This window comes from Chinchilla lanigera, unplaced genomic scaffold, assembly GCF_000276665.1.
Source record: "Chinchilla lanigera isolate Chin_1 unplaced genomic scaffold, ChiLan1.0 scaffold00044, whole genome shotgun sequence".
Classification (NCBI taxonomy): Eukaryota; Metazoa; Chordata; class Mammalia; order Rodentia; family Chinchillidae; genus Chinchilla; species Chinchilla lanigera.
The window spans coordinates 11,470,766-11,498,180 of record NW_004955445.1 but is presented as its reverse complement, the minus strand read 5'-3'; the positions used below and the strand labels follow the sequence as shown (position 1 = coordinate 11,498,180).

Genomic DNA, 27,415 nt, shown 5'->3' with positions numbered 1-27,415 from the left:
GGTTCCAGATACCGGAGAAAAACCAAAAAAAAAAAAAAAAAAGAAGTCTGGATCAACTGACCAGATTAACCAGACCCTGTTTCAGGATTTAAAAATAAATAAAAAGACTAGGAATGTAGCTCAGTGGTAGAGCACTTGCCTGGCATGTGTGAGGCCCTGAGTTCAATCCCCAGTACCACAAAACACACATACCACAAAAGAAGTTAACATCTAAAAAAATACAAGTACTGTTTTATGTTTTTTTTCTTTTCTTTTCTTTTCTTTTTTTTGAGATAGGATTTCACTATGCAATCAGGCTGTCCTTGAACTCACTTTGTAGCACAGGCTGCCCTCGAATTCACAATAATCCTCCTGCCTCAGCCTCCCAAGTGCTTGTATTATAGGCATGCACCACCATGCCCAACCAGATACTGTTTTAAATAAAAGCCAAAAGTTACTAAAACTCACCTCCCAGAGATACCAAAATAATATAGACTAACAATAACTATATAGTCTCTCGGCTTCATTTGCATGTGTATGTATATGTTTATGATTTTCTTTTACCCCCTTGGTTTTTTTGAGATGAGGTCAAAATATATAGTGATACAGTTCAGGCTGGCCTTGAACTCACTATGTAGCCCAGGCTGGCCTCAGACTTGTGGCAATCCCTGCCCCAGCCTCCTGAGCACTGGGATTACAGACATGCACCACCATGCTCTGCCATGTTTTTTTTTTTTATTATTTTATACACACTATTCTGCAACTAGTATTTTGACATAGTAGCTTTAATAGTTGGAAAGTAGTCTTTTTGTAGATGTACCAAATTTAAGTAGCTAATCCCTAGAAAATTCAGACTGTTTCTAATTTTTCTCTTATTATAAACAATATTACAATAAACATTGTAATATATGTGTTTGTTCAGTTGTGAGAGATTTCTGGAGAATGCATTCCTAGAGATGGAATCAGTGAGTATTAGGGAAAAAAAAAATTGTTTTCCAGAAAAGTTGTGCGAGTTTCCATTTCTCCCAGCAGTATTTGAGAATCCCTCATTCATGATCTGATTTTATTCTCAGATCCAGAGATGCTTACTACCCTCACTCCACATACCTTTTCTTTTCTTTGAGACAGGTGTCTCACTATGTATTTCAGTCTGGCCTTGCACTTGCTACATAGCAAGTGGCCTTGAACTTGGCTTGATTCTTCTGTGTCAATCTGGCCTTGAACTTGGCTTGATTCTTCTCTCTCAACCTCCTGAGTCTAGGATTACAGGAATGTAGCACGACACTTGGCTTTTTCTGTTTTTTTGAGATAGGGACTCATTTTTATAGTATAGGCCGGCCTTGAACTCACTTTGTTCTCAAGCTGGCCTCAAACTAGTAGCAATCCTCCTGCCTCAGTCTCCAAAGTGCTGGGATTACAGGCATGTACCACAACACCCGGCTCTAGTATATTTTTTACACTTCCTTCCCACAAGCTACTTGAAAAGTGTCCGAGTTACTTTAACTGACTTTCACTTAGCCGATAATTGATATTGAACACTAGTATTTATGGCCAGTGTTTTTAGTTGTTTTGTTTTGGTTTTTGTTTGTGATACTGGCAATTAAGCCAGGGCCTTCACACTGAGCTTCATCCCTAGTCTTTTTTTATTTTGAGACAGGGTCTAAATTGTCTGGGCTGAGCCAGAATTTATAATCTTCCTACCTCAGCCTCCCAGAGTGCTAGGATTATAGTACTGCACCAGCTACCCAGCTTTATCTCCAGTTTTTTTGGATTGGTTGGTTGGTTGGTTTGGTTTGGTACTGGGACTCAAACTCAGGACCTCACACTTGCCAAGCAGGTACTGTGCCACTGAGGTATATCGCCGGCCCTCTCCAGTTTTTTAGTTGTTTTTAAAGTCAAATTTATCCAGGAAAGTGATATCGCTCAGTGGTGGAACACTTGCATAGCATGCATGAGGCCCGGGGTTTACCCCAGCACTGCAAAATAAACACATAAATAAATAAAGTCAGACTCATCCACCCATTTAATTTGTTCTGAATAATTTCTCCTAAACTATTGCGGTCTCTAATCCAGTCCTTTCACACTGTTCTCCTTGGTTTGATACTGACAGAGGCACTTGTCCTTTGTAAATATAAAGTGAAAGTGTGTCCCCATCCTGTCTCCCACGGTAGGAGCATTGTTATGGTTTCCCAAATTTTCTTATACACTAGACAAGTTTGACACTTTAATTTAGGGACTTTCAACAAATGTTCCCAGGAACCCCCCAAATGTGTTTTCCGCCTCTTCCAGTATTTTCAGGCACTAGCTTTCTCACCCAATAGAAGAACCTTGTGCCTTCCCTGCCCTTGCCAGTTGAGCTGCTGGTATCCTGGGGCCCATGCTGGGTCTTGCTTCTCCCATTCTGCAGATTGGGGATTGAGAAGGGGGAATCCAGTGAGGTCTTTTGTACAGTCTTGATCTTTTCTGGCTTCCCCTGGCTATTCACTTCAGACACAGGTGTTCTTTTTTTTTTTTTTTTTTAAATACAAATGTACATTAAAAAAATTGGGAGGCTATAGATAAGCAAAGACAAGAAAATGTCATCCATAAAATCACCACTGTTACTTTACTGTATGTCCTTATAGTTCTTTTGCCTCTATATGCTTACTTTTTGCTATTTTATATAAATAGGCTTATTCTGTACTAACCTATTTTATAACCTGCTTGTTTCATTTGCTGTTATATCACCAATACCTTTTCATGTCAAAAATACATCCTCAAGCCAGATGTGGTCCAAAACCTATAATCCCAGAGCTACTCAAGGAGGTTAAGGCAGAAGGGTCAGAAGTATGAGCCCAGCCTGGGTAATTTAGCAAGATCTGTCTCAGAAGAAAAAAAGGGCTAAGGATGTAGCTCAGCACTAGAGCACTTGCCCTGATAGGTGGGAGGCCCTGGATTTGAAACAGGAATGAGGAGAAGGGGTGATAAACAGGGAAGGTAGAGCTTGGTTTATGAATCTAAATCTGTCTGACCCCAAAGCCCTGTTCATAATCACTTTTCCCTTCTAAGGAAGGCTAGAAGCTTCTATTTCATTATTCAGTTTCCTTCAGGCTGATGCAAACCAGCTGGACTTCTGACCTTGTCCTCCGTTGTGCGTCCCTAGTTCTTCCAGAAAGCGGCTATGAACGTTCGAGACAATGTAGGGGAAGAGGTGGACACAGAGCAGCTGATCCAGGAGGCCTGTCGGAGCTGTCTAGAGCAGGTGAGGCCAAAGGGCCAAGAGATGAGGTACGAGGTTTGGCTGTTGGTACTCTGCTAAAAAACATGATCTTATCCTCAGGGGTATTTTGCAGAATCAGCCACCTATTTTCAGATAGGGTTCAGAAGGAAAGAGAAACAGCTACTGTGTGCCAGGTACAATCATAAATGTATTATTTCATGTACGTCTCAGAGGAAACCCTATACAGGTGTTTTTTAATCCTTATTTTACAAATGAAGAAATTATGCTTAGCAAACTCAGAAACAGAGTAAAATGATGATTACCAGCACAGTAGGAGAATGTCAGTTGAGTCCAAATGTTCAGTTTTATAACCTGCTTCCTCACTTGTCATTATGTCATAAATACCTGTGCATGTCAGAAATACATCCCGGGAGCTAGTGTACAGCATGGTGACTATAGTTAATAGTCAGTAATACTTGTTACTTACTTCCTCTAGGTTTCTTGATTCACCTGGTAGAGTTACTTGATTCACCTGGTAGAGTAGAGTTTAAGTATACACACACACGCGCGCGCACACACACACACACACATGATTGTAATGGGTGACAGCTGTTTTATTTCACAGTTGATGTGTGCATCAAATCATGTTGTACACTTTGCATGCATACTATTTCTATCAGTTGTACCTCAATAAAGCTGGAAAAAAAATACAAATTAAATTAATCAGGCAGCCCAAAAGAGGAACAGAAATTGTGGCTTAAAGCACACAAGAAATAGCTAGCTCAGATGTGTCTCATCCATGCAGGTGTTCGGTGGGTCACCTTTAATAGTGTAGCCCCTTTTGTGTGTCATGGGGACTCGCACCTCTGCTGCTCCCTGCCTCCTGGGTATGGTCAAGAGGCATGACAGCATGTCTGTAAGTGACTGTGTGCCCAAGACAGTACAGAACCTGTTTGTTAGCTGTTATTAATAAGAACTGTCAACATCACCCAGATTCTTTTCTTGCCTATGAAGCCATTAACTGTCGAAAATGGGAATTTCTTCATAATCAGAGCCACAAAAACTTAATTTAAGCTCAGTTCTATGAGAGTAATTATCATGAGGCGAGAGAGGCCTCACGATAATTAATGTCTTCGGGTTGTCTGGCTAGCGGTTCTGATACAGCCTCACATAGGCGCAAGACCAGGGCCTGAACCTCAGCTTTGGAAGGATAGAACCCCATTCTGTCAGTGCAGTGAAAACCAGTCTGGTTCTCATAAGCTGTTAAGTTTAAATTAACGGAATTTCTAAGAGGAATTAATCCACTCAGGACTTTAGTGCATTATGATCAGTTACAACAATTGTTGATAATGAAATAGAAGGCAGGGGTGGTGGTGCACTCCAGTAATCCGAGCACTTGGGAGGCTGAGGCAGGAGGGTTGCTGTGAGTTCAAAGCCAGCCTGGGCTACATAGTTCAAGACTGTTCTGAACTACAGAGCAAGACCCTGTCTCAAGAAAACCAAAAAAAAAAAAAAAAAAAAATTAAGTAGAAGTTTGCTAATAATACTTTTAGAAGTTTGAGCTGAATCAAAATTAATTTAATAAAACTTTGACTTAAATCCCAGAGTGCTTTCCTGAGTTCATTTATCTCTTCAACTGCTTTACATTAAGGCCTACTGTGTGCCCATTACTGTGCCCTGCAGACCCCAACAGTGCTGTGCAAAATGGGCATATGCTTCTCCTCAGAGCCCTTGACATTACTCAAGTAATCAAACAGTATGCCTGTAACTACAAATGGCTTTAAGTACTCTAGGTATAGGAGGCAATGAGAGAGCACACTAGGTGCAGATCCCGGTGACAGAAGGGAGTGCAGTGTGTCTAAGAACACAAGCCAGTGCTGCTGGTTTTCAGAGGGGGAAGGGACTGGAAAGGCTGGAGAGGTAGGCAGAGCCAGATTGAACAGCACTACAATCCAAATCTCAGGTGAGCGATTGTAACCAGAAGAGTGGCCTCGTGAGATTTGCATTTCAAAAAGATTGGCTCTGGCTGCTGGAGGAGATCGGTTTGGAAAGGAATTTAGGAGATGGTTAAGTTCCAGTGAGAGCTGATGAGGTTAAGTTCAGTGGGCATGACCTGCACTAACAGCTACTCTCCGTCACTGCACTTCTGCCTCCTTCCCACACCCACCCCATCGCTGCTAAGATCTTGAGTTTTACAAGAGTTGAAGACTGAACTTGTTCACCACTGTATTCCCAACCTTCGGATTCAACTGTTACTGTGTACTGTGTACAGTACCTATTTGGTGAATGACTGAGTGAACAAACAACCATATGACAAATGAAGAAGCAGGCTTCCCGCTCTTACAGAGCTTACAGCCTGGTTAGGCAGACAGGTGTGACCGGAGTCACCACTCAGAGCTAGCTCTGCAGTACACATGGAGGCTTGTGCACTGTTCACTGAAAAGGGATAAAATTGGGAGGAAAAGATCATGAGCCCAGTTTCCAGCTTAGCAGATCTGAGACATGTGAGCCTCAGCATGGAGCCAATTATTTGTTTCTAAGTCTGGAGCCCAAAGGGTACCCTTTCAGCTACAGCTGAAGATTTAAAATTAAAAAAAAAATGGAGTCATGAGTTTATAGATGTTAATTAAAGCTGTGAGCATCAATGAGAGAAGGTAGAATATTAATGAGAGGATGGAGTGGAGAGAGCCAGATTGAGGAGGATAAGCCTGCAAACAAGGCCCAGAAAGAGGGGCCGGAGAAGTGGGAGGAAGGCAGGAACTGCAGTGTGTCCACAGGGGAGCACTCGGCGCAGGCAGAAGCCCCGCCCGGGGCTGTGAGACCCAGCTCTGCACCTCCCCGGACCTGGCCGTGTCCTCACGTCTCGTTCGCACCTGCGGCTCTGCCCCTTGCCCTTTCCTGGCCAGGCCATCCTTTTCTTCCTCATAGGAGCAGCATCTTTCCTCCCTGGGACTTGTAGTACTTCCTCTTGCCGCCTCAGCTTAGCTTCCCCTCCAGCCCTTGTCCTCAGAGGCTGCCTTCTCAGCAGGACCTTGCCTGACCACCCCTCAAGGAGCCCTCCCTCTGATGATTTTCTCTCACATCTACCTGGGTTTTTCTTCTTTACTGCTTTCTTCACGATCCAAAGTTACTTTATTTAGCCGAGCATGATGGCACACGCTTGTAATCCCAGCACTCTGGAGGCTGAGGCAGGAAGATCACTGAGTTCAGTGCAGGCCTAAATTACCTAGTGAGACCTCGTCTCAGGAAGGGAGGGAGGGAAGGGGGAAAGAAAGAAGGAAAGGAGGGAGGGAGGGAGGAAGGGTAAGACAGGCCGAAATTACCGTCTGTGTTTGTTGATTATCTAGACTGCCCACAAGAGCAGGAGCCCTGCAGAAGCTTGTCTTCTCTCCCATCCCCTAGCACTTAGGTCCTAGGTGCTCAGTCTTTTTTTTTTTTTTTTTTTTTTTTAAATTTATTTTGGTTTTTTGAGACAGGGTATCACTGTAATTCAGGCTGGCCTCAAACTCATCATGAACATCCTGCCTCAGCCTCTTGAGTGTTCGTATTATAGGCATGCACCAACACACCTGGCTTCTTGATACTTGTTAAATAAAAACAGCAATTTACTGAGGAATATGTAGGGCGATAACATACAGTTAGAAAGTTTTATAGTACATATTTCATGGAAAAACTGAGAAAGAACCAGGCATGGTGGCACACGCCTGTAATCCCAACACTAGGAAGGCTGAGGCAGGAAGATCGACATGAGTTCCAGGCCAACCTGAACTACATAGCAAGACTGTCTCAAAAAAAAAAAAAAAAAGAAAAAGTAAAGAAGAATTTACATTGAATTGGTAATACTAATAGATTGCTGTGAGTAATGAGATTTAGGTTTGTTGTTTTTTTTTTTAAATCTTAACTTACATTTGCTAACCTTTTAGCAATGATCACTAATTCGTCAGGTTCTTTTTCTTTTAAAAAAAAAAAAAAATAGGCTCCCACTGATTCCCTTCCCTTTTTCTCCAGCATAACCAGCAAACAAAAGAACATCGAGGCACCCCATATGGACTTTTTTGTTGTTGTTGTTTGTTTTTCTTCTGGTACCAGGAGTCGAACTCACGACCTTGCGCTTGCCAGGCAGGCGCTGTGCTGCTGAGCTAAGTCCCCAGCACCCCCATATCTACTTTTTAAAAATAAATACATGTGTTCATGTCTTTGTATTGACTATGGAAAAGTTTTAATTCAATTTGGAGTCACATCTACAAAAATGGGGACAAGGGAGGCTTACACCCCCTCCAAATAGTGACTGTTTACACTTGGTCTTTTCCTTTCAGGCTAAGCTGCTGTTCTCGGATGGAGAAAAAGTAATACCCAGATTGGCCCACGAGCTTCCAGGGATAAAGGTCAGAGTCACTGTCTCCTGAGGGCTTAAAGGGGGAGAACAGTCAGCCTGGAAAACAGATAAAATACCGGCCTCGGGAGGTTTCACAAACCACCCACTCATCAGGCCAGGTACAAGTAGCACTATGCTAGGTGGGCTCCTCGGCCTGGGTTAGGCAGCAGCCAAAGGGTACAGTCCAGGGTTCTGCCTCATGCAGCCCCAAAGGACTGGCAGCTTCTAGGCACTTGCCTTCCACTAACTCGCTTCTCTCTTCTTCCAGCGTGGCCGACTGGCAGAAGAGGAATGTGCCCATCGAGGAAGCCCCATTCCCAAAAAGGTAAACCATTTCCTCATTTCATTTCCTGGCTGGGAAAAGGTCTCTCCGCTCTAGAAGCAGGTGCTGGACTTCCTCGTGCATCTTTGAACCTTTTCGGCATGACAAGCTGGAGCCCTATACTCTCCTTGGCCCCTATCAAGGATCGTTTGGAATCTTTGGAAAACAGTCCCTACTATGTGTCCTGGACCTGCCCAGTAGAGGGTGGGGGCACTGTCCCACGGGGTCAGCTCTCTAACAGCTATTCTTGGTGACAGAGGAAAGGACGGCCTCCTGGACACATCCTGTCAAGTGAGCGAGCAGCTGCGGGCATGGTGTGAGTAGGGGCCGCTAGTGTGACAAGAGCCGAAGTTGGCGAGGGGGGGAGTGGCCTGGAGAGAAAAGGACAGATCGTGCCTGGCAGAATCAGATCCATGTGCTTAAGTCACCAAGCAGGAGGGTTACCCCTCAGGGAGTCACGAAGGGAGGCCACTGTCCTGTTCTTCCCCAAAAACAGTGCGATCTAGCCGGATTAAAGACCGGAGCTGTGTCCTTGCTAGTATATATTGAAAGCTTGTAGCTGGTCTAAATACCATACAGACTTTATCTTTCAGTCCTTACAGCTACCTTCTAAGGAAGGCATAATTCTTTTATCAGTTAAAGAGACTAGAGAACTACTTGCCAAGATCATACCGTTAATAGAAGGTGAGGTTATACTATATGGCCTACAGTGCAGACGTTTTCAAAACTGCTTGTTCTCGAGACTTTTTTAAGGGTGTGTTTAGGTTCACAGGAAGTCGAGTGGGAACACAGAGATCAGCCCTATGTTCCCTGCCCCCACATCCACACAGCCTCCCCTGTGATCCACAGAGGACAGCAGCGGGTACCTGTGCCGCAGTGGATGAGTCTGTGTAACACATCGTTCTCACACTGAGTCCGTGGAGCCCATTAGGGTTCACTCATGGCCCTTTGCATTCTGTTGAGTTTGAACGAATGCACAGTGACACGAATCCACTGTCAGTGTCAGACAGAGCTTTTTCACTGTGCTGAAAATCTCTGTGCTCTACCTGTTCATCTTTCTACCTCCTCTCCCTGCCCCAGGTTTAAAGAGGTTTGTTTTTTGGTTTTGGGTTTTGTTTTTTTTTATCTTTTTGAGGCAGGGTCTTGCTATGCAGTTCAGGCTGGCCTTGAGCTCACTTTGTAGCCCAGGCTGGTCTCAAACTTGCAACGATCCTCCTGCCTCAGCCTCCCAAGTGCTGGGATTACAGGCATGCGCCACCACGCCCAGTAGTTTAAAAAGTTTTGAAGCAACAGAATCTTGTTTTTCTCCAAGCAAAACTTCCTGTGGAAGCCCATTAGATAAAGCAGATAAAGGGGCTGGGGATTTAGCTCAGCGGCAAAGCGCCTACCTGGCAAGTGCAAGGTCATGAGTTCAGTTCCCGGTACCGGAGAAAAAAACCAAAAGAAAAAAAGATAAAGCAGATAAATCCAGACCTGGTGGTGCATGCCTGTAATCCCAGCTACTATGAAAGTTGAGGCAGGAGGACTGCAAATTTGAGGCCAGGCTGAGCACATTAGCAAGAGGCTGTCTCAGATTTCAAAGGGCTGGGGGTATAGTCCAGTGATAGGGCATTTGCCTGATGTGCATGAGCCCCTGCATTCAATCCCCAGTCCTGCAAATATAAAAGCAGATACAGCCACACTAGTCTTACTAAGTGGGGTGGGGGTAGTTTGAAACCTGGTCAAGAGAGAGAGTACTGTCGTCCCTCAGATTCGTCGCAGCCTTGAAGCAGTTTCATTTCTCATGAACACAAGATGGGTAAGACTCGAAGATGAGAAAGCTGCCATGCAGAGGTCCCTAGACTTGCCCCAGGATGCCCCAGGTCATACCAGAGCCAATTGTAGAGTGGCCCCAGGTCCAGTGCTTTTTCCCTTTGAACTCCTCTAATGGGTTGTCAGGAAGACATGCCTCCAGAGCTAAAAAGAGAGGTATGAAGAGCTACCAGCACCTCCAGGCAGAATTCTTCCAGTCTTAGGCCTCAGCTTGGAAAATTCACTCTTCTTCTTCCCCTCCAAGCAGATGGAAGCCAAAGTCCTGTGAACCGATTCGCCGGGAAGGCCCCAAGGTAGGACTGTGAGCGTGGTAGTGACCAGTCTCGCAGGGAGACTCAGCCAAAGCTCAGGGGCCGCCATGAAGGATAGGGACGGGTGGGTACCAGATATGTTCACGCCATGCGAGCTCCACCTCCTCCTCCACCCACTGCAGCCACTCTGGCCTCCGAGAGAATCCTATGTAGGAGCTTGAATTAAAGGCCAAAGGGATGACTGAGACCTGTTACAAAACCTCAGCCCCCCCTTTCTGTTTCACTAATGATCACTAACACTTACTTATGTGACATGCATGGCCCAAAATCTTTTGATCAGATTATCTCATTTAACCTTCATAACAAACTTACGAAGTAGATTCTCCTACCATCCTATAGTTGAGCTTCCTTTCCTGCCAGCTCTCCTGTAGGCAGAAATTATTTTATCTCGTTATTTTATATACTTAATACATTTGACACCTGCCCAAAGTCACATAGCTGTACGTGGAAGAGCTAAGTCTCAGACCCAAAATCTGCTGACACCACTAGCCTCTTTGCCTGCAGAACAGTTGTTCGCAAGCTCTCTTACCAGTCAGATCCCTTTTTCAGAGAGCCATCTTTACTTACATTCAGTAAAGTACATGTAAGTGCCCTGTCCTTTTTGGAGCTATGTCCAGGTAGACGTTGGCCACCTCTTGTTTTCTGGCTCTCTCCTTTCACTGGTCTCCATGCCTCTCCTGAGAATCCACTCCCTTAGAGCCAATGACCCTACATTCTCTCCAGTCTGCCCTCTCCAAACCTCCTTTCTCTGTCTTGGTGAATTTTTCCTCACCAGTGACCCATATGAATAGGTGTTCCCCAGCATTCTGTCTTTGGCCCAGTTCACCTAAATTTTCTCTCTGGATAATCTAAAATTTAAATCAACCAGCCTTAAGCTTATAGCCTTAAGCTACATGCTAAAATTTCCCACACTCTTTATTCATCCTATACCTCTTTTTTTCGTTCTAAAATGTGGATGGCCGGGCATAGTGGCGTACACCTGTAATCCCAGCACTCAGGAGGCTGAGGCAGGAGGATCATTGCATGTTCGAGGCCAGCCTGGGCTATAAAGTGAGCTCAAGGTCAGCCTGAACTACATAGCAAGATCTTGTCTCAAAAAGACAAAAAGACCAAAAAAAAAAAAAATGGATATTCTAGGCCGGGCATGGTGGCGCACACCTGTAAATCCCAGCACTGAGGAGGCTGAGGCAGGAGGATCGTTGCAAGTTTGAGGCCAGCCTGGGCTACAAAGTGAGCTCAAGGCCAACCTGAACTGCATTGCAAGACCCTGTCTCAAAAAAGACAAAAAAATGAAATGTAGATATTCTATCTGGTAAACCTTTCTCCCAGGAAGTTCCATGGACTTTTCCATTGCAGCATATTTAAAACTGAAATTAGAATCATCCCTCATAGACCTTCTTCTACATTCTGTACCGTAATCATCTTTGCCTATAGTTTCCCTCACCTCCCGACTTCTAGTCAGGTTGTGAGTGATTCTGCCTCCTGAGAATGTTGCGGTTCCTCTTCCCTCCCGTCCTCCTCCCCGCACTGCAGCGCAGGCCATTATCCTCCTTCAGTTCTGCTTCGTTACAGCAGCCCCTTCCTGCCTATGGTCTTGCCCCTTCAAATCCATTACCCACTTTGCTGGAAGAGTGAGCTATCTTTAAGAACATAAGAGTCTCATTTCCTGTTTAGAGGCCTTCAGCGGCTCCCTGCTGCCTATGGAATAAAGAAGATGTGAACTTCTAAATGAAGCCTCTTGCTGCTTTGTGGTTCTCTTTCCAGCTCCATCAGTTGCTCCTCCCTTATTTGAACTTTCTCCTCACGCAGGACAGAATTGCTTGTAGGCTGTTCTTCGTGCCGAGCCAGCTCTCGCCTGTCTTTGGGCATGCCCTCTGCCTGGAGTGTCCTTCTTCTCCCCTCTATCCTAACTCGAGCTCACCCTTTCAGGATTAATTTGGGATTATCTCTTCCAGGAAGACTTCCTGGCTGTTCCATCCCCTTTGTACCGCCCACATCCTGCACCCATCCCTATCATTGCCTTGTCCCATAATGAGCTAGTTGTCTGGGTGTATATGCCTGGGACTCCTAAAGAACAGAGACTGTATCTTAGTCATTTCTTTATCCCCAGCCTCTAGCAAGAGCCCTAGCATATAAGCAATTTATTTCTTTTTGGGGTTTGTTTTTTGTTGTTGTTGTTGTTGTTGTTTTGCTGTCATTGTCCAACTTTTTTCTTTTTTTTTTTAATTTTAAAGAAAATAGAAACAAAATAACAAAAACAAAGGCATAAACAAAACAACATAAAAACAATAAAAATGATACAGAATTTCAAAACAAGGTGATAGGAAATTAACAATGGTTGTTATATCACATATTATTATCTTCAAAGTAGTTACTCAGATAACCCGATATAGGCATGTAAGATTGATCAATTACACACTAACTATTCCTTTAATACACCAGTAGAAATTAGTGGTACAATTATCTTAGCTATCTTGTGTATATAAATATACCTATTTTTTCCCTTCTTTCTTTTTTTATCTTTTCCCTCATCCCAGCTGTTCTTTCCTATTTGACTCTTATTTCTTGAGTATACATTTCGTTGAATAATGAATAAAAGCCAGGCATGGTGGCACACATCTAATCCCAGCACTCAGGAGGCTGAGGCAGGAGGATCATTGCAAGTTCAAGGCCAGCCTGAACTACATAGCGAGACCCTATCTCAAAAAAAAACAATGGATAAGGATGAAAACAGAACAAAGGAAGAGTACTTCTGTCTTGTTACCACATCAGACTCTCACCCTCACCAGTCTCTCTGGTTTTTTATTTTTGTTTTTTGCACAGTGGGATCCAGCCCGGCTGAATGAATCTACCACCTTTGTTTTGGGATCTCGAGCCAACAAGTGAGTCTAAAAACTTGGATGCTGTTGGAGGGGATAGGTCTCAGGGGTCCATTCTTACGGGCTGCACCTGCTGGAATCCTTACCATTTGTCTTTTAACCTCAGGGCCCTAGGCATGGGAGGCACTAGAGGGAGAATCTACATCAAGCACCCACACCTCTTCAAGGTAGGTGAGAGCTGGGAAGTACGCAGGCCATTGCCTTGGGACCAGGGGCATTAACAGCTGCACACTGCATTGATCTGGGAGTCAGAACACCTGGGTTTTAGTTACCACTCTCTGACTCACCTTTTTGGGGGCAGTGCTTGAGATAGGGTCTCGCTATGTATCCCAGACTGGCCTCGAACTCACAGTGATCCTCCTGCCTCAACTTCCCAAGTGCTGGGATTACAGGTGTGCAGCACCCTGCCCAACCTCTTACCTTTTATGATTTTCTCAACGTTTCTGTGACTCAGTAATAGTGGCCACTTTCCTTGAATGGTCATTGTATGCCAGGCACAGTTTTCAGAGCTATAGTTAGATGATCTCATGGAACTATCCTTTAAAATAAATATTATTGACTGGACATGTGATATACACCTATAGTCTCAACTACTCAGGAGCCTGAGGCAGGAGGATCACATGAGCCCATGATCATGAGCGAGCCTAGGCCAACGTAGGCAACATAGTGGAACTCTGACTCAAGGAAAAAAGAAAAGATAGGTATTACTATCCTTATTTTGAAAGAAGTTGTTTTTAAAAAGCTAGGGGCAGGGGAGAGGCTAAGTCTTATCTGAAGTCAGTCAGCTAGTGAGTCAGAGTTAAAATTCAGGTCTCCTCTCTAAAGCCTGAAGTTTTTAATTAATCAAGTTTATTGGTACATTCTAGATGTACATAATGATCACATTTTTCATGGGGAATTGGTACCTGTACATGAATAAGACCCTGTCTAAAAATAAAAATAAATTAAAAGGGCTGAGAGTGTAACTCAGTGGTAGAACACCCCTAGATTCAATCTTCTGCACCAAAAAAAAAAGTATAATCTTGGCCCCGGTTCCACTCCTTACTAGCTGAGCTGTGTGACCTTGAACAGTAGCTCCATATTTCTGAATCTGTTTTGTCACATATGAAATGAAAATGATGACAGATAAATCCCGTGGGGTCAACTAAGAAAGAATGCAATAGGGGCTGGGCATGGTGGTGCAAGCCCTTAATACCAGTACTCAGGGGGCTGAGGCAGGAGGATCGCTGCAAGTCTGAGCTAGCTGGACTGCACAGTGAGTTCATAGCCAAACTGGACTGCATAGCAAGACCCTGTCTCAGAAAGTAAGAGTGCGGTAAAGCACCCAGCACGATGGCTGGCACATAGTGGGGACTCAGTGAATGCCCATATGCTCTCTCTTACCTATGGGGATTAGCTCTCATGTTAATCTTTGCAGTCTGTATGTGGAGGGAGGGGCTGGGGATTTAGCTCAGCGGCACAGCGCCTGCCTGGCAAGCGCAAGGTTGTGAGTTCGATTCCTGGTACCAGGAAAAAAAAAAAATAAGTGGAGGGAAAAGTTTTGTTGTTTTACTTTATGGTTCTGTATTAATGATTATAAGCATCTTTTCAGTCATTTAGAACCTATGTTTGTTCTATAAATTGCCTTCTTTTCTTTCTTTCTCTCTCTTCCCCCCCTCCCCACCCACGAGATAAGGTCTCACTAAGTTGCCCAGGCTGGGCTAGAATTTGTGATCCTCCTGCCTCAGCCTCCCAGAGTGCTAAGATTATAGGTATGTGCCACCAAGCCCAATTTAACTTTTTAACTATAGAAATTATTTTGTGTACATTTCTGCATCAATAACATAAATATTTATTGCTAATGAAAGTTAGAACCTTTCTGGGCTCTTCTGACAAAGAGTTTTGGTTTTTTTTAATCTTAAAATACTTTCCCTTTAGTGAAGCCATCTTGCCATCTTTGAAGTTTGGTCACTACTCTCACCACATCTGTCATCTTTTATTTTTTTTTTTTTTTGAAACACGGTCTTTGCTATGCAGTTTAGCCTGGCCTTGAACTTGTGGTGATCCTCCTGCTCAGCTTCCCTAATGCTGGGATTACAAGTGTGCACCACAAGAGGCTCACATCTGTAACCTTGACTCCAAAGCTAATACCCTATTCTTTTGTTCTAGACCCTCAGATTTTAAAACGAGCTTCAAGTTAAAGATTATTTTTCCGCAGCCCAGTGGTAGCTGGAAATTTTTCAGAGATCTGAACTGCAGAAAAATATCCTTCCCTGACCTTCTTTATCACAAACCTGAAAATGCAGTCCTCAAAAAGGTGACCTGTTTGTGCACACAAATAATTTTTTTTAAAGAGGGCAGTATGAAGAGAGCTGAGATTTGATCACCAAAATCAGCACAATGAAAACAGTGGTGAATAATGAGCCCTAGAATTCAAATTGCCGCACCAGACGTGGTGCTGCACACCTGTAATGCCAGCACTCCAGAGGCTGAGGCAGTAGGATTACTGGGAGTTTCAGGCCAGCCTAGGCTACGTAGTGAGCTCAAAGCCAGCTTAAACTACATAGCGAGACCCTGTCTCAAAGGAAAAAAAAAAAAACTTTCTTGTCTAACTATAAAACCAGGTCTTAAACATGATACTATTCTGTCTGCCCCAGAAAAGGAGGCGTCCAGATTTTTACTTTAGAAGATACGTTCACCATAATAATTATAGGTGTTATGAGCTATCTCATATCATGTTTTAAAAGATGAGGTTCTTTCCTGGCGTGGTGGCGCATGCCTGTAATGCCAGCACTTGGGGGGCTTGAGGCAGGAGGAGCCCTTGAGTTTGAGGCCAGCCTGGGCTACACAGTCAGTTCAAAGCCAGCCTGAACTGTATAGTAAGACCCTGTCTCAAAAAATTAATTAGTTAATTAAAAGAGGATACTCTAAAATAATAGCCACCTGTCCCACTAGTTGCCAGAGGTGCTGCGTTGGGGAAGGATGTGGAAGGGGTTAGAAATACGCTAAATCTCTGGGAAGTGGGTCGCAGTCTCTGAGCTCCTAGGTTTGGCCCCGGTGCTCTGAGCTGGTACGTCCTCTGCATCTACCAGGCTAGGATGAGGTTTTATTGGTAAGAATGCTCAAGGGGCAAGAGAATGGCCCTCACACTAGGTTAATTTCCCACTGTGTGCCTTCGTCCCTCACAGTATGCAGCTGACCCCCAGGACAAGCACTGGCTGGCCGAGAATCACCACATGCGGGCAACAGGCGGGAAGATGGTAAGCATCGCGTTCCAGCACCCTTGCCGAAGACCCGCCCAGCCCATGGCCATTGGTGACCACTTACCTCCAAATCCAGAGACTTCCTCAGCGCAACAAATGTGGAAAGGGAGACCCAGCCCATTCCTTCTAATCCCTGCTCCCTGCTAAAGGGCAGACTGTAGTCCCTGATCCCTATCACCAGGGCTTCCTGCACCACCACCACCACACCCATTCTCGATCCATTTCTCCAAGACCACATATCTGTGCATAGGAAAGGTGGTTGCAAGATTTTCTTTCATGTGCCCATGGACAGATTTTACTCCTTGATCAGAACACTTTTTCTCTACACACAGCTATAAAATCTTTTCTCAACATAGTTCTCCAGGCAAAACCCCCTTGTCACCAGGAGTTAGCACCTGCAGTGAAATGTTTGCCATACCTAACAGCCCCTTCTAGACACCCCTCCACTTCAGGAGTTCTCAGCTCATATCAAGCACCAGCATTAGGAAAATCATTGTTGTATGTGTACTAAAACCATCATGGAGGGCTTTTCCCATCACATGCGGTCTCCTCCATCTGAGGACTCCGTCCCACTGTGGAGATTGCTTCTAAAACTAATCTAATTGCCTTGCAAACCGGTATACCATTTCCTTTCTGGCAGTGAAAACTGCCTTTCAGAGCTGAGCATGGTGGCGCATACCTATAAGCCCAGCACTTGGGAGGCTAAGACGGGAGGATTGTCATGAGTTTGAGGCCAGCCTAGGCTGCATAGGGAGATCTTGTCTCCAAAAAGAAAAAAAACTACGTTTCATTTTATTTACTACTCCATACCCACACTTCATTTCAGAAAAATATTCCAGGGAACTTACCAAAAACAACATGAAATGCAGTAGAACATCAGTAGTAAGTAGATGGGCAGAGGGAGCAGAACGTAAAAGTTAAGCCACTAGTAAGAGTAGAAAAAAGAGTTAGGAAAAAGTTGAGTTTTCTTTCCGTGGTGACCTGGGAGACCTTCTTTAAGTGTTTGCAAATTAAAGTCTGCGCCCTTCTCCAGGATACCTGATCTGTTACGTAGTTCTGAGTACCCATAAGACGAAAAAAGTACTCAAAATATACAACTATTGCCGGCCCTAAGGCTAGAAAGGCTCTTAGAGAAGGCTTTCTAATATGAAGCACATCCCCTACATGGGAAATTCCGAAAAGCCTCACCGTTGCGGACACGCATCTGGTCAGAACAGCTGTACAGGCCCAGGGCACACGTCGCAGCCCAGTTACTGGACCAGTTATGTTTATTATCATGCCCCTTTTGCTGGAAGGCTGAAGACTAAATTTTCTTAGTCTCCACTTAGCATATAGCTTCCTCTTCCTGATTTACTCTTTCTGTGTATATTTTGCTAGCTTAATTGTTTTATTATAAAGCTTACATACTGTTTTATTACCTTAATATCTTATTATAAACCTCTTCCGTCTTTTTTTTTTTTTGGAGACAGAGTCTGGCTATGCAGTGCGCATTGGCCTCAAACTCACAACAGTCATCCTGCCTCAGCCTCCTAAGTGCTATGATTACAGGCATGTGCCACCACACCCGGCTGTCCATCACTTTTTTAAAAGAGGAGAGGGCATAAAGCAGTCAGCACAGCATGCCTGTAGCCCCAGCTACTCCAAAGACTAAGACATAAGGATCACTTGAACCCGAGAATTCAGGGCCAGCCCGGGCAACATGGTTAGACCCCAGTCTCAAAAAAGTGACAAGTCCCTCTTCTCCCACCCATAAAATTTCTGTTGAGTGAAAGAGTTTCTCAAGGGACCATTTCTCAGTCTCTTCCCACTTTCACCTACTAAATTGCAAACTACACCCCCCTTTCCTCCACCTAGTAGCAGGCCTTACATTAAGCAGATACTGAAAAAAAAAAAAAAAAAAGTAGATACTTAACAAAGGATTATTGAATTAGAGTGAATGAACCAGGCAGTCACCATTCTCCCTGTTCCTTGCCCAGGCCTACCTCCTCATCGAGGAGGACATCCGGGACCTTGCTGCCAGTGACGACTACAGGTAAACCATTGCGTCTCCTGACCTCAGAGTAGCCCCTGGGGTGAGGCTGGGCCTATATTCTGCCTTGCTTTAACTTCCTCTCAATATCTACTCTAGAGGGTGCCTGGACCTGAAGTTAGACGAGCTGAAGTCCTTTGTCCTGCCCTCCTGGATGGTTGAGAAGATGCGCAAGTACATGGAGACACTAAGGACGGAGAATGACCATCACGCTGCGGAGCCGCCTGTGCAGACCTGAGGCGGCTGTCTGGGCTACAGTGGACAGCCTGCCTCCGAGGCCTGCTTCCCCACGTCCAGAGGCCACCCCGGGACTGCGCCAGGCAGATTGCTGCGGAATTAAATTTGCATGGGCTGGTCTGTAGGGACTCACTGCAGAGCACCCCAGACTGGTCTGTGGGTCTGTATTTTTAAAGTTACTGGGATTAGAAGCAATTAAATTGTTTGTAATGAACACAGGTGGTGAGCCTGCTGTGCCGTCTGCGGGCGGGGCAGGGCAGGGGGGGGGGATGTCAAGGGCTCTAGAAACCAGTGTAGAAAAATAGCATCAGATACCCCTTCCCTGTCTCAGACCCAGGCTTTAGGAGACCTAGCGGCTAACATTAGGCACCTTGCCAACCTTTTGTTTTTTGATTTGTGTTTCGGTTTTTTTGAGACAGGGTTACCTATGTAGTTCAGGCTGGCCTTGAACTCATGGCAGTCCTCCTGCCTCAGCCTCCCAAGTACTGGGATTACAGGTGTACATCGCCATGACCCGCTTGCCAATCTTCTCTGTCCCTGTTTCCAAGAACTGGCAGAATGATGGCTAGTCCCATGGAAGTTTTGGTAAGAAACCATGTAAAAAATACGAAGTTGGCTTTTTTTATAAGTTAAAATATCGACCTGCTCAGTATCACACAGCAAGCCAGTCAGAGAGGAGGCATAATCTGAACCTACTTCTTTTTTTTTTTTTTTTTTTTTTTTTTCTTTTTTTGAGACACAAGTCTCGCCATGCAGTTCAGGCTGACCTCGAGCTCACTTTGTAGCCCAGGCTGGCCTCAAACTCCAAACGATCCTCCTGCCTCAGCCTCCCGGGTGCTGAGATTAAAGGCGTGCGCCACCACGCCCCCGGCTGAACCTACATTTTCTAGTAGGGAGGCTGCTACTCTGGCGTCCTTTCGCTTGTGCCTCACACATACACCCCACACCCCCGGATTTCCAGACACTGGGGAGCCCAAGGGTGCCGGGGCTATTGTAATACGGGGGGAAGGGCAAGGACTTGGGTTTGGGGTAAGGCTATCGGGGTGGGAAGGTTGGAGGGAATCCCTATTCCTGGAAGAAAAGGTCAAGACCAGGCGTACCTGGCGTTTCGCGGACAGCACAGGCGGTTGACTTTAAGGTATTTATTCCACGTGGACGTTTCTTGGCCCTTTAATGGTCGGCGTTTTCCAAAGGCCGCCAATCGGCTACAGACTCCTTAGATAGTGGCAGCCTCTTCTGCCAATCGGCTGTTAGAAGCAAACCCCCTCCCCCAATCGCCCAATAGTGGTGTAGTGATGGGTGGGGCTAGCAGTTGCGCGGTGACATAGTGCTGCGGCGCGCCTCATTGGCTGGATCAAACCCAAGCGAGCCACTGATTGGTCGACGCTGTCGGAGGGTTGCAATTCAAACGCAGGCGGGCGGCTCTCTGCCCTGCAGTTGCAGTGCTGGTCACCGGGTTCCTATTTCTCTGCCAGCACCGTCCTCATGGCCTCCCAAAACCGCGACCCCGCCGCCGCCAGCGTTCCTGCCGCCCGTAAAGGAGCCGAGCCCAGCGGTGGCGCCGCCCGGGGCCCTGTGGGCAAGAGGTAAGTGGTACGGAGCTAACACTGGCTGGGCCTGGCATCCCTGAGCCTGGGGACCCACGGCGAAGACTTCTGGGACCCTCTCCTCTTGGAGCTGGCGAAATTTGGGAGATGGGGCGGGCGGGGGTGGGGGGCGAGAAGCTCAGGCTACTGTTTGAGACTCCTAAAGGAAGACTGCTGTCAGGATCCTCCCAGAAGACGGCGAGGAGTGTTGAGAGAGTTAAGAACTGCCAGAATCATAGGACAGGAGTCAGGAATTAGGGAGGAGATGAGCATGAGCTTCCCCCTACGCTAGTCTGACCTGGAGGAAGGGGGAAGCCTCCCTGACAGCTCAAGAGAGAGTCAAGTGGGAAGGGATCCACCAGCTGGAGAGCTCCCAGCCTTCCAGATGCCCAGGTAACCCTGAATTCTGTTTGCAGGCTACAGCAGGAGCTGATGACCCTCATGGTGAGTGACTAAGTGCTCTCAGTCAGAGCCCCGGCCAGCTGGTCCACCCTCCCACCCAGTTATCAGTAGCCTCCTTTCCTACATAAGCTCCTTGTTAGATAGACAGAGGTCAGTATCATTACTGTCTCCTGAGATTCTCCTACTCTCACCCACACCTTTTCTTAAAGCGGCCTCTATCCCAGTTCTATTCCCCATAGTGAAGTTATCTAAAACAGTTCCTTGAAGTTACACGAGGCCTTCCCCGTCCTGCTGGTGCTTACTTCCCAGCCTCAAGCTAGTTCAAGAATTGAATATTTTAATTCCTGGCAGGAAGATTGGGGATGCACAGCTGCCTTCTGCTTTTCTGTACAACCCCCTCCTTCCTTAGCCTGGTGATGAATCTGTCAGTTGGGTCTGCTTGCTCGCTGGATAAAAGTATGAAGAAATCAGAGGCAGGGCCTCACCCACTGACCCTTTACCACCCCTTAAAATGTACTCTGCCATCCAGCACTTATTGTTTCCTCCCCAGATGTCTGGTGACAAAGGAATTTCTGCCTTCCCTGAGTCAGACAACCTTTTCAAATGGGTAGGGACCATCCATGGAGCGGCTGGCACGGTAAGTATAGGGTCAAGGAGGTGGGCGGTAGGATCCAGGTACCAGTGCTGCTTCAGCCAATTAGCTGCCCAAGATCATCCCCCTGTGCCTGTTCACATGCTCTTAAGCCTTGTGGTCTTGTTCTCTCCTGTGTGACAAAAGGGTTTAAGACCATGTCTAGCCAATCACATTGCTTGTAATCCCAGCACTCTGGGAGGTTGAGGCAAGAGGATCAGGCTGTTCAATCCCAGCCTGGACAACTTGGCAAGACCTTGTTTCATGGGGCTGGGGATTTAGCTCAGTGGTACAGCACCTGCCTGGCAAGCACAAGGTCGTGAGTTCGATTCCTGGTACCAGAAAAAAAACAAACAAACAAAAAAAAGACCTTATCTCAGAAGTCAAGGGGAGGGGTGCCTCATTACCAAAGCCCTAGTTTCAATCCCTAGTACCCAGCAACCACTTGTGGTGGTACGTACCTATAATCCTAGCACTGGGGAGGCTGAGGCAGGAGGACTGCTACAAGTTCAAGGCCAACCTGGGTTCTGTAGGGAGTTCAAGGCAATCCTGGACTACGTTGCAAGATAATTGTCTCAAACTGAAAATCAATCCCTATTACCTGGCCAAACTGCCAGGGATATAGCTCAGCAGCACAAGTGCCTGCCTGGCAAGCGTGAGGTCCCGAGTTCGATTCCCAGCACCAATTTAAAAAAAAAAAAAGATTACCTGGCAAAATAAGCCTAATCTAAGGGGCCAGACCACATTGTAGTGGCCATTGGGAGGACCCATTGTTACAGATCTGGTTTAAAGTAAATCAGAAATCCAGATCTGGCTAGCAACGGTGATGCAGGCTTGTAATCCCAGCACTTAGGAGGCTGAGGCAGGAGGATCACCATGAGTTCGAGGTCAGCCTGGACACAGTGAGTCCAAGGCCAACCTGAACTACATAGCGAGACCCTCTCGAAAATAATCTAGATTTGTGTCAAATCTAATTTTTTTCATGTTAGCAAATAAAATACTAGTTAGGCCAGGCTTGGCACATGCCTTAATCCCGGCACTCGGGAGGCTGAGGCAGGAGGATCACTGCAAGTTCAGGCCAGCCTGAACTGCCCTGGGTCAAAAAATAAACAAACAAACTAGTGGGACTAAAGCACAGCTGTGGTAGCCCTCAAGATACCAATTTACAAGCCTTAAAGGGCCATGGATGTCCCCATCAAATAAGAGGAAAGCACCAGAATCAGCTTAACAATTTGCCCACTGTCCTTCCCCATATAAAAACTCAAAAAATATCCTACCTAGCAAGCCCCTCACTTGGGGCTTGGGTCGTGATATGAGCCTCACATGGGGAAACTTAGTTCCTTCCTCTCTCCAAATGCCAGGTATATGAAGACCTGAGGTATAAGCTCTCCCTGGAGTTTCCCAGTGGCTACCCTTACAACGCGCCCACAGTGAAGTTCCTCACTCCCTGCTACCACCCCAATGTGGACACCCAGGGTAACATCTGCCTAGACATCCTCAAGGACAAGTGGTCTGCCTTGTACGACGTCAGGACCATCCTACTGTCCATCCAGAGCCTGCTAGGAGGTGACTTCCGAGAACACGCCTCCCCACAACCTGGGGACTGTGGGGACTCCCCTGGGCCAGCCTCTCCTACCTGCTGACCATTTGTCTCTCCACCCACAGAACCTAACATTGATAGTCCTCTGAACACACATGCTGCGGAGCTCTGGAAAAATCCCACAGGTGGGTCCTTCTCAGCACAGGGTCCTTGCCGCCTTCAGAGGCACCGTCACCCAAGAGGGTCCTGGCGACGTGGGACTGGGTTGAGCTGAGGGAAGAGGGGGCCAGCCCATTCTGCCTCTGCTTTGGGGCTCTTGCGTGCTGTAAACGGTGAACCCCCTCATATTCACACATAGGTTGAGGGGGCTCCTGGTAGACTGCATCACCTGTGCCCGCTCCAGTCAGCAAGCTGGCAGGAGCCCCGGCAGGCGGGGCGCACAGGCGGGGCTGGGAGGCAGTCCTTCCCCTCCCGAAAGCTGTCCTCCTCTTGTCCACCTTCCTGACTCCTGACTCCTGTCATTCACCCACCACCTGCCTGTTCTCTTCCAGCCTTTAAGAAGTACCTGCAAGAAACCTACTCAAAGCAAGTAGCTAGCCAAGAGCCCTGACCTCAGCTGACCATCCTTTCCTCGTGTCTTCTTCATTTCCTCTTTAGTCTGTCCTTTTCTTGATTTCTGTGTAAGACACTGTATCTTGAGCTGTGGTGTTGTTTTTGTTTTTGTTTGTTTTTTAAATTTTTAAATTAAGTCTCTCGCTGAGCCTTTGCAATGTATATTATTAAATAAACACATTTTGGTTGTTTTAGCGCACGTTTCTGGCTTGGGTTGGCAGTAGGGGTCCGGCCTGACATCTGGGCTCTTGCCTGTTGTCTGTAGTGGTGAAAGCAGTTGATTGACAGGCTGTGGGGCCAAGCAGTGGTGTAACCAGGATCTGGTCCTTTGTGACCTCAGTTATTTTCTCATTGTCTATGCAACGGGTCCCCTTTGGCGGGGTGTGGCGCTGTGGTAGAGTGCATGCTTCACATTCGAGCCCTGGGTTCAAACCGCAGCAGCAGCAACAGCAGCAGCAGCGCTACAAAGCTTCTTTCTACATGCGCCAGGAATTTTAGTGAATGCTGGAGCAGCCCCAGCTGTGTTATAGATGAGACGGAACCAGACCTTAGAGTAAAGAGTACCTGGGGGGAGTGCAGGGCCAGCCACCCACTTTGTGACAGATATTAAGGCTGTGAGAAAGAATTCAGGTTTCCCTACAGCAGGCCCAGAATATGGGGAGACCACCAGAGAAAGCCCCGCCCCTGTCAGAACCCTCAGGACTGAGCTCCAGACTTGCTTCTGACCCCAGGTCCCCCAGGGATGGCTCCACACTCCAAGGGGGCACATTCACTTCCTGTTCCATCTCTAACTGCAGCTCTGCCAGCCGCTGCACCCACAGGCCCAGTTCTCCCACCCCCTGGGCCGCTTTTGTGCTGGCCTGCCACAGGCTCCAGCCTTTGAGCCCCTGCGAGGACACTCCTGTGCAGAGCCCCTGGGATCCCGCAGCAGCAGGCACTCGGAAGAGCTGGCTGAGGCAATGGGCCCGGCCCAGGTCCTGCATGGAGGAAGATCTCCAGGGTGGGCAAAAACAGCATCCAAGTGCACTGCACCTCTGCCTGGGTCTCTGCCTTGGCCGCCAACTGGGTCAGCTCTGCCAGCAGCTGGTCGTGCAGGCCTGGGAAAGAGCGAGGAAGGGCAGGAAGACCTATGAGGAAGGCTCATCCTCAGCGCCCCCTTTACTCCGGCTAGCCCAGGTGTCTGTCCTTTGCCCTGTGCCCCCATCAGGCAGCCACATATACAAATAACTGTAGGGCTGGGGAGATAGCTCAGTGGCACAGCACCTGCCTGGTAAGCGCAAGGTCCTGAGTTCAATTCCAGTACCAAAGATAATAGTAGTAGTTGTTAAGCCTGGGATTGGAACTTGGGTGTCCTCATGTCTAAAATTACCCTTTTAATCCTCTTTCTCTCTGGACAAAGATCTTGTACTCAGTCTACTGTTGAAAGAAAGGCAGGTTTAGCCAGGTGTAGAGGTGAATGCTTGTCATCCCAGTCCTGGGAGGCTAAAGAGGGAGGATCATTAAGTTCCAACCCAGCGTGGGCAACTTAGTGACTAAGACCCTGTCACAAAATAAAATATAAGAAAGGATTGAGGGTGTAGCTCAGGATGAAGGCCCTGGGTTCAATTCCAATCACTGCAAAAAAGAAAAAGGCAGGTTTGCCTTTCTCATCAGCTCCTCGATGACGTGTTACTGCTGTGGTCTAGTTAAGAAACACGGTGTGAGGCCAGGTGTGGCGGCACAGGCCTGTAATCCCAGCACTCCTGATTTACCCTGTCCAAAAAATGGTGTGGGCCTTCCTGCGGCAGAACCATCACCTGGACCATGTTAGAAAAGGGCAGCTCCTGGGCCCCAGTGTGCTCCCTGATGTTCTCTCAAGTTTGAAAATCACCAGGTGAGAGGATGCCTGAGAAAAGCAGAGCTCAGAACCTGGTGCTAAATTGTTTTGTTTTTTAGTTTTTTTAGACAAGGTCTCACCATGTAATTCAGGCTGGCTTTGAACTCACTGTGTAGCCCAGGCTGGCCTCAAATTCTCAGTGATGCTCCTGCCTCAGCTTCCCAAATCCTGGGATTACAGGCGTGCGCCACCACATCCAGCTAAACTGGTTTTATATAAATGCTGAGGTGGATTTTTTTTTTTTGTCTGCCACTGGGGAGCCTTGCAAATGGTCCCTGATCATAGTGTTCGGTCCCCTAGCCTATCTTGTGTCAGTCACAGGGACTTACAACCAATCACTGTCTTCTGGAATTAATCACTAGGAGAGAGTAAAACTTTTACTAACAGGGTTACTAAAAGAGGAAGGAGTCCATCTAGGTTGATGGCGGACATAGGTGTAGTAGGAAGAAAAACAAGCAGCAAAATAGCCACAAGCTGGAGAGAGGCTCTGGCTTCTGGTTCTTGGCACCTAGAACCGGAAATAACTAGAAACTGATTCTTGTTCCCATTCGTGCAGCGCAGTTGAATGCAGTGAGGTGCAGGAGAGCACCTTTCAAACCGGGCGTGGCGGCAATGCTGAGTGGGCACACAGCCGGGAGGGGTGAGATGGCACAGAGATAAAAAGTGGCAAGGCGAGTGAGTCATAACAAGTGGACAGTGAGTGCCAGGGTTCCTGGCTTGGGTCCCACCTTCAACAAAGTATCACTGAGACTCAGAACAGGACAGGAGGGATTCCTCAGTTAGGGCAGGGCTAGTCTGACGTGCTCGGAACATCCAGGTAAAACTTTTAGCAGGTAGACGGTATCCCACCACCACAGAGCAGTCTTATCTAGGTTATTACCCGTGTGCCTGTGCACGTCACATCATTAAGCCTTAGTTTCCTCAACTGTAAAATGGGGATAACATCTGCTTCTGGGCTGTTTTGTGGGTAATGAGATAATCACTGTCTCTAAGGCCAAGGTACAGCACACAGTCGGCACTAATAAATACTAAATCCCAGCACGATTTCTGGTTGAAAATTCAAGCTGAGAAACATCTGAATTGGAGTGGGGGGAGGCTGTGGGAAGAACAGGATAAGAACTGTTTCAACAGGCATTGGGAAGCTGGGTGTGATGGTGCATACCTGTAATCCCAGCACTCAGGAGGCTGAGGCAGGAGGATCATTACAAGTTCGAGGCCAGCCTGGGCTACAAAGTGAGCTCAAGTCCACCCTGGACTGCATAACAAGACCCTGTCTCAAAAAGAAAAAAAAAAAAAAACAGGTACTGGGGGCAAGGATCAGGGAGGAGATAGACTGAGACAGACCTTGTCTGTTGATGAATTTGACAGCTAAGAAGAAGGGGAAGGGAACTGCAGGGAGTGAGTATAGCATGTACAAAGGCCCAAGAGATGTTAAGGGAAGGCTTTGGCAACAAATACAGTAACTGTACAGAATTTCAAAAATGATGGCTGGGCTGGGCGTGGTATGCAGGCCTGTAACCCCAGCACTCAGGAGGATCAACTCAAATTCAAGGCCAGGGGCTGGGGATTTAGCTCAGCGGCAAAAGCGCCTGCCTGGCAAGCGCAAGGTTGTGAGTTCGGTTCCTAGTACCGGAGAAAAAAAACAAAAAAAAAATCAAATTCAAGGCCAGCCTGGACTACAGAGCAAGACCCTGTGTCCAAAAAGAAAAAAGTTTAAGGCCAGCCTAGACTATGTAGCAAGACTCTGTCTCTAAAAAACAAAAATATATGGCTAGGGATGTCGTTCAGTGTAGAACACTTGCCTAGCATCTGCAAGGCCCTGAGCTTGATTCCCAGCACCACGAACACAAAAAAAGAAAACAGCACTCAAACCGGTTGTGGCACCTGCCAGTAATTCCAGCACTCAGGAAACTGAGGCAGGAAGATCACAAATTTTGAGGCTACCGTAGGCTACCTAGTGAGTTCAAAGTAGGGCTGGACTATAGTGAGACCCCGTCTCAAAATATATATATATATATATGTTTTGTTTTTGTCTTTTTGAAACAGGGTCTCACTATGCAGTTCAAGCTGGACTTAAACTCATTTTGTAGCCCAGGCTGGCCTTGAACTCACAACAATCTTCCTGCCTCAGCCTCCCAAGTGCTGGGATTACAGGCATGTGCTACCAGGCCCCCCCCCAAAAAAATATTTAAAAATAGTATTCATTAAACTTTTGCTGTGTGCCAGCACTATTCTAAGCACTCTGTACACATAAACTTGTTCTTAAAAACCTATGTGATGTTACCCTGTGAGAACCCTCATTTTACAGAAGAGGGAACTGAGGCAGACAGTAGGTTTAATTTGTCACAAGCAGTAAGGATTAAGAATCAGGTAGCCTGAGGGC

General features: G+C 46.6%; 2 protein-coding genes across 3 annotated transcripts in view; both read left to right on the top strand.

The window, feature by feature from the left end:
• Positions 1-18,599, top strand: part of Dnttip1 (deoxynucleotidyltransferase, terminal, interacting protein 1) — a 21,427-nt gene extending 2,828 nt beyond the window's left edge. The window contains exons 4-13 of the mRNA XM_005392410.2: positions 3,122-3,220; positions 7,495-7,563; positions 7,822-7,878; positions 8,133-8,191; positions 9,935-9,980; positions 12,822-12,880; positions 12,984-13,044; positions 16,045-16,116; positions 18,096-18,151; positions 18,248-18,599. Of these exons, the coding sequence (XP_005392467.1) occupies positions 3,122-3,220; positions 7,495-7,563; positions 7,822-7,878; positions 8,133-8,191; positions 9,935-9,980; positions 12,822-12,880; positions 12,984-13,044; positions 16,045-16,116; positions 18,096-18,151; positions 18,248-18,386 (717 nt within the window). The 3' untranslated portion in view covers positions 18,387-18,599. The remainder of the gene's footprint in view (positions 1-3,121; positions 3,221-7,494; positions 7,564-7,821; positions 7,879-8,132; positions 8,192-9,934; positions 9,981-12,821; positions 12,881-12,983; positions 13,045-16,044; positions 16,117-18,095; positions 18,152-18,247) is intronic.
• A 102-nt stretch (positions 18,600-18,701) lies between these two features.
• On the top strand, positions 18,702-23,355 carry Ube2c (ubiquitin-conjugating enzyme E2C). Of its 2 annotated transcripts, XM_005392413.2 has the most exons (7): positions 18,702-18,970; positions 19,861-19,971; positions 20,388-20,415; positions 20,924-21,010; positions 22,366-22,570; positions 22,670-22,729; positions 23,096-23,355. In XM_005392413.2, exons 2-7 carry the CDS (start codon positions 19,871-19,873, stop codon positions 23,152-23,154), a joined length of 540 nt encoding a protein of 179 aa, XP_005392470.1. In that variant the 5' UTR covers positions 18,702-18,970; positions 19,861-19,870; the 3' UTR covers positions 23,155-23,355. The 2 variants fall into 2 exon arrangements, with proteins under 2 accessions (XP_005392470.1, XP_013373794.1); XM_013518340.1 differs by lacking the exon at positions 18,702-18,970 and having other exon boundaries at positions 19,422-19,971.
• The last annotated feature ends 4,060 nt before the right edge of the window (positions 23,356-27,415 follow it).

What these genes read in the sequence shown, in the direction of transcription:
- Ube2c (XM_005392413.2), top strand. Translation starts at nt 19,871, where the DNA reads ATGGCCTCCCAAAACCGCGACCCCGCCGCCGCCAGCGTTCCTGCCGCC. An exon ending in CGGGGCCCTGTGGGCAAGAG is followed by an intron (nt 19,972 to 20,387) that starts GTAAGTGGTACG and finishes TTCTGTTTGCAG; the next exon opens with GCTACAGCAGGAGCTGATGA. An exon ending in TCCATGGAGCGGCTGGCACG is followed by an intron (nt 21,011 to 22,365) that starts GTAAGTATAGGG and finishes TCCAAATGCCAG; the next exon opens with GTATATGAAGACCTGAGGTA.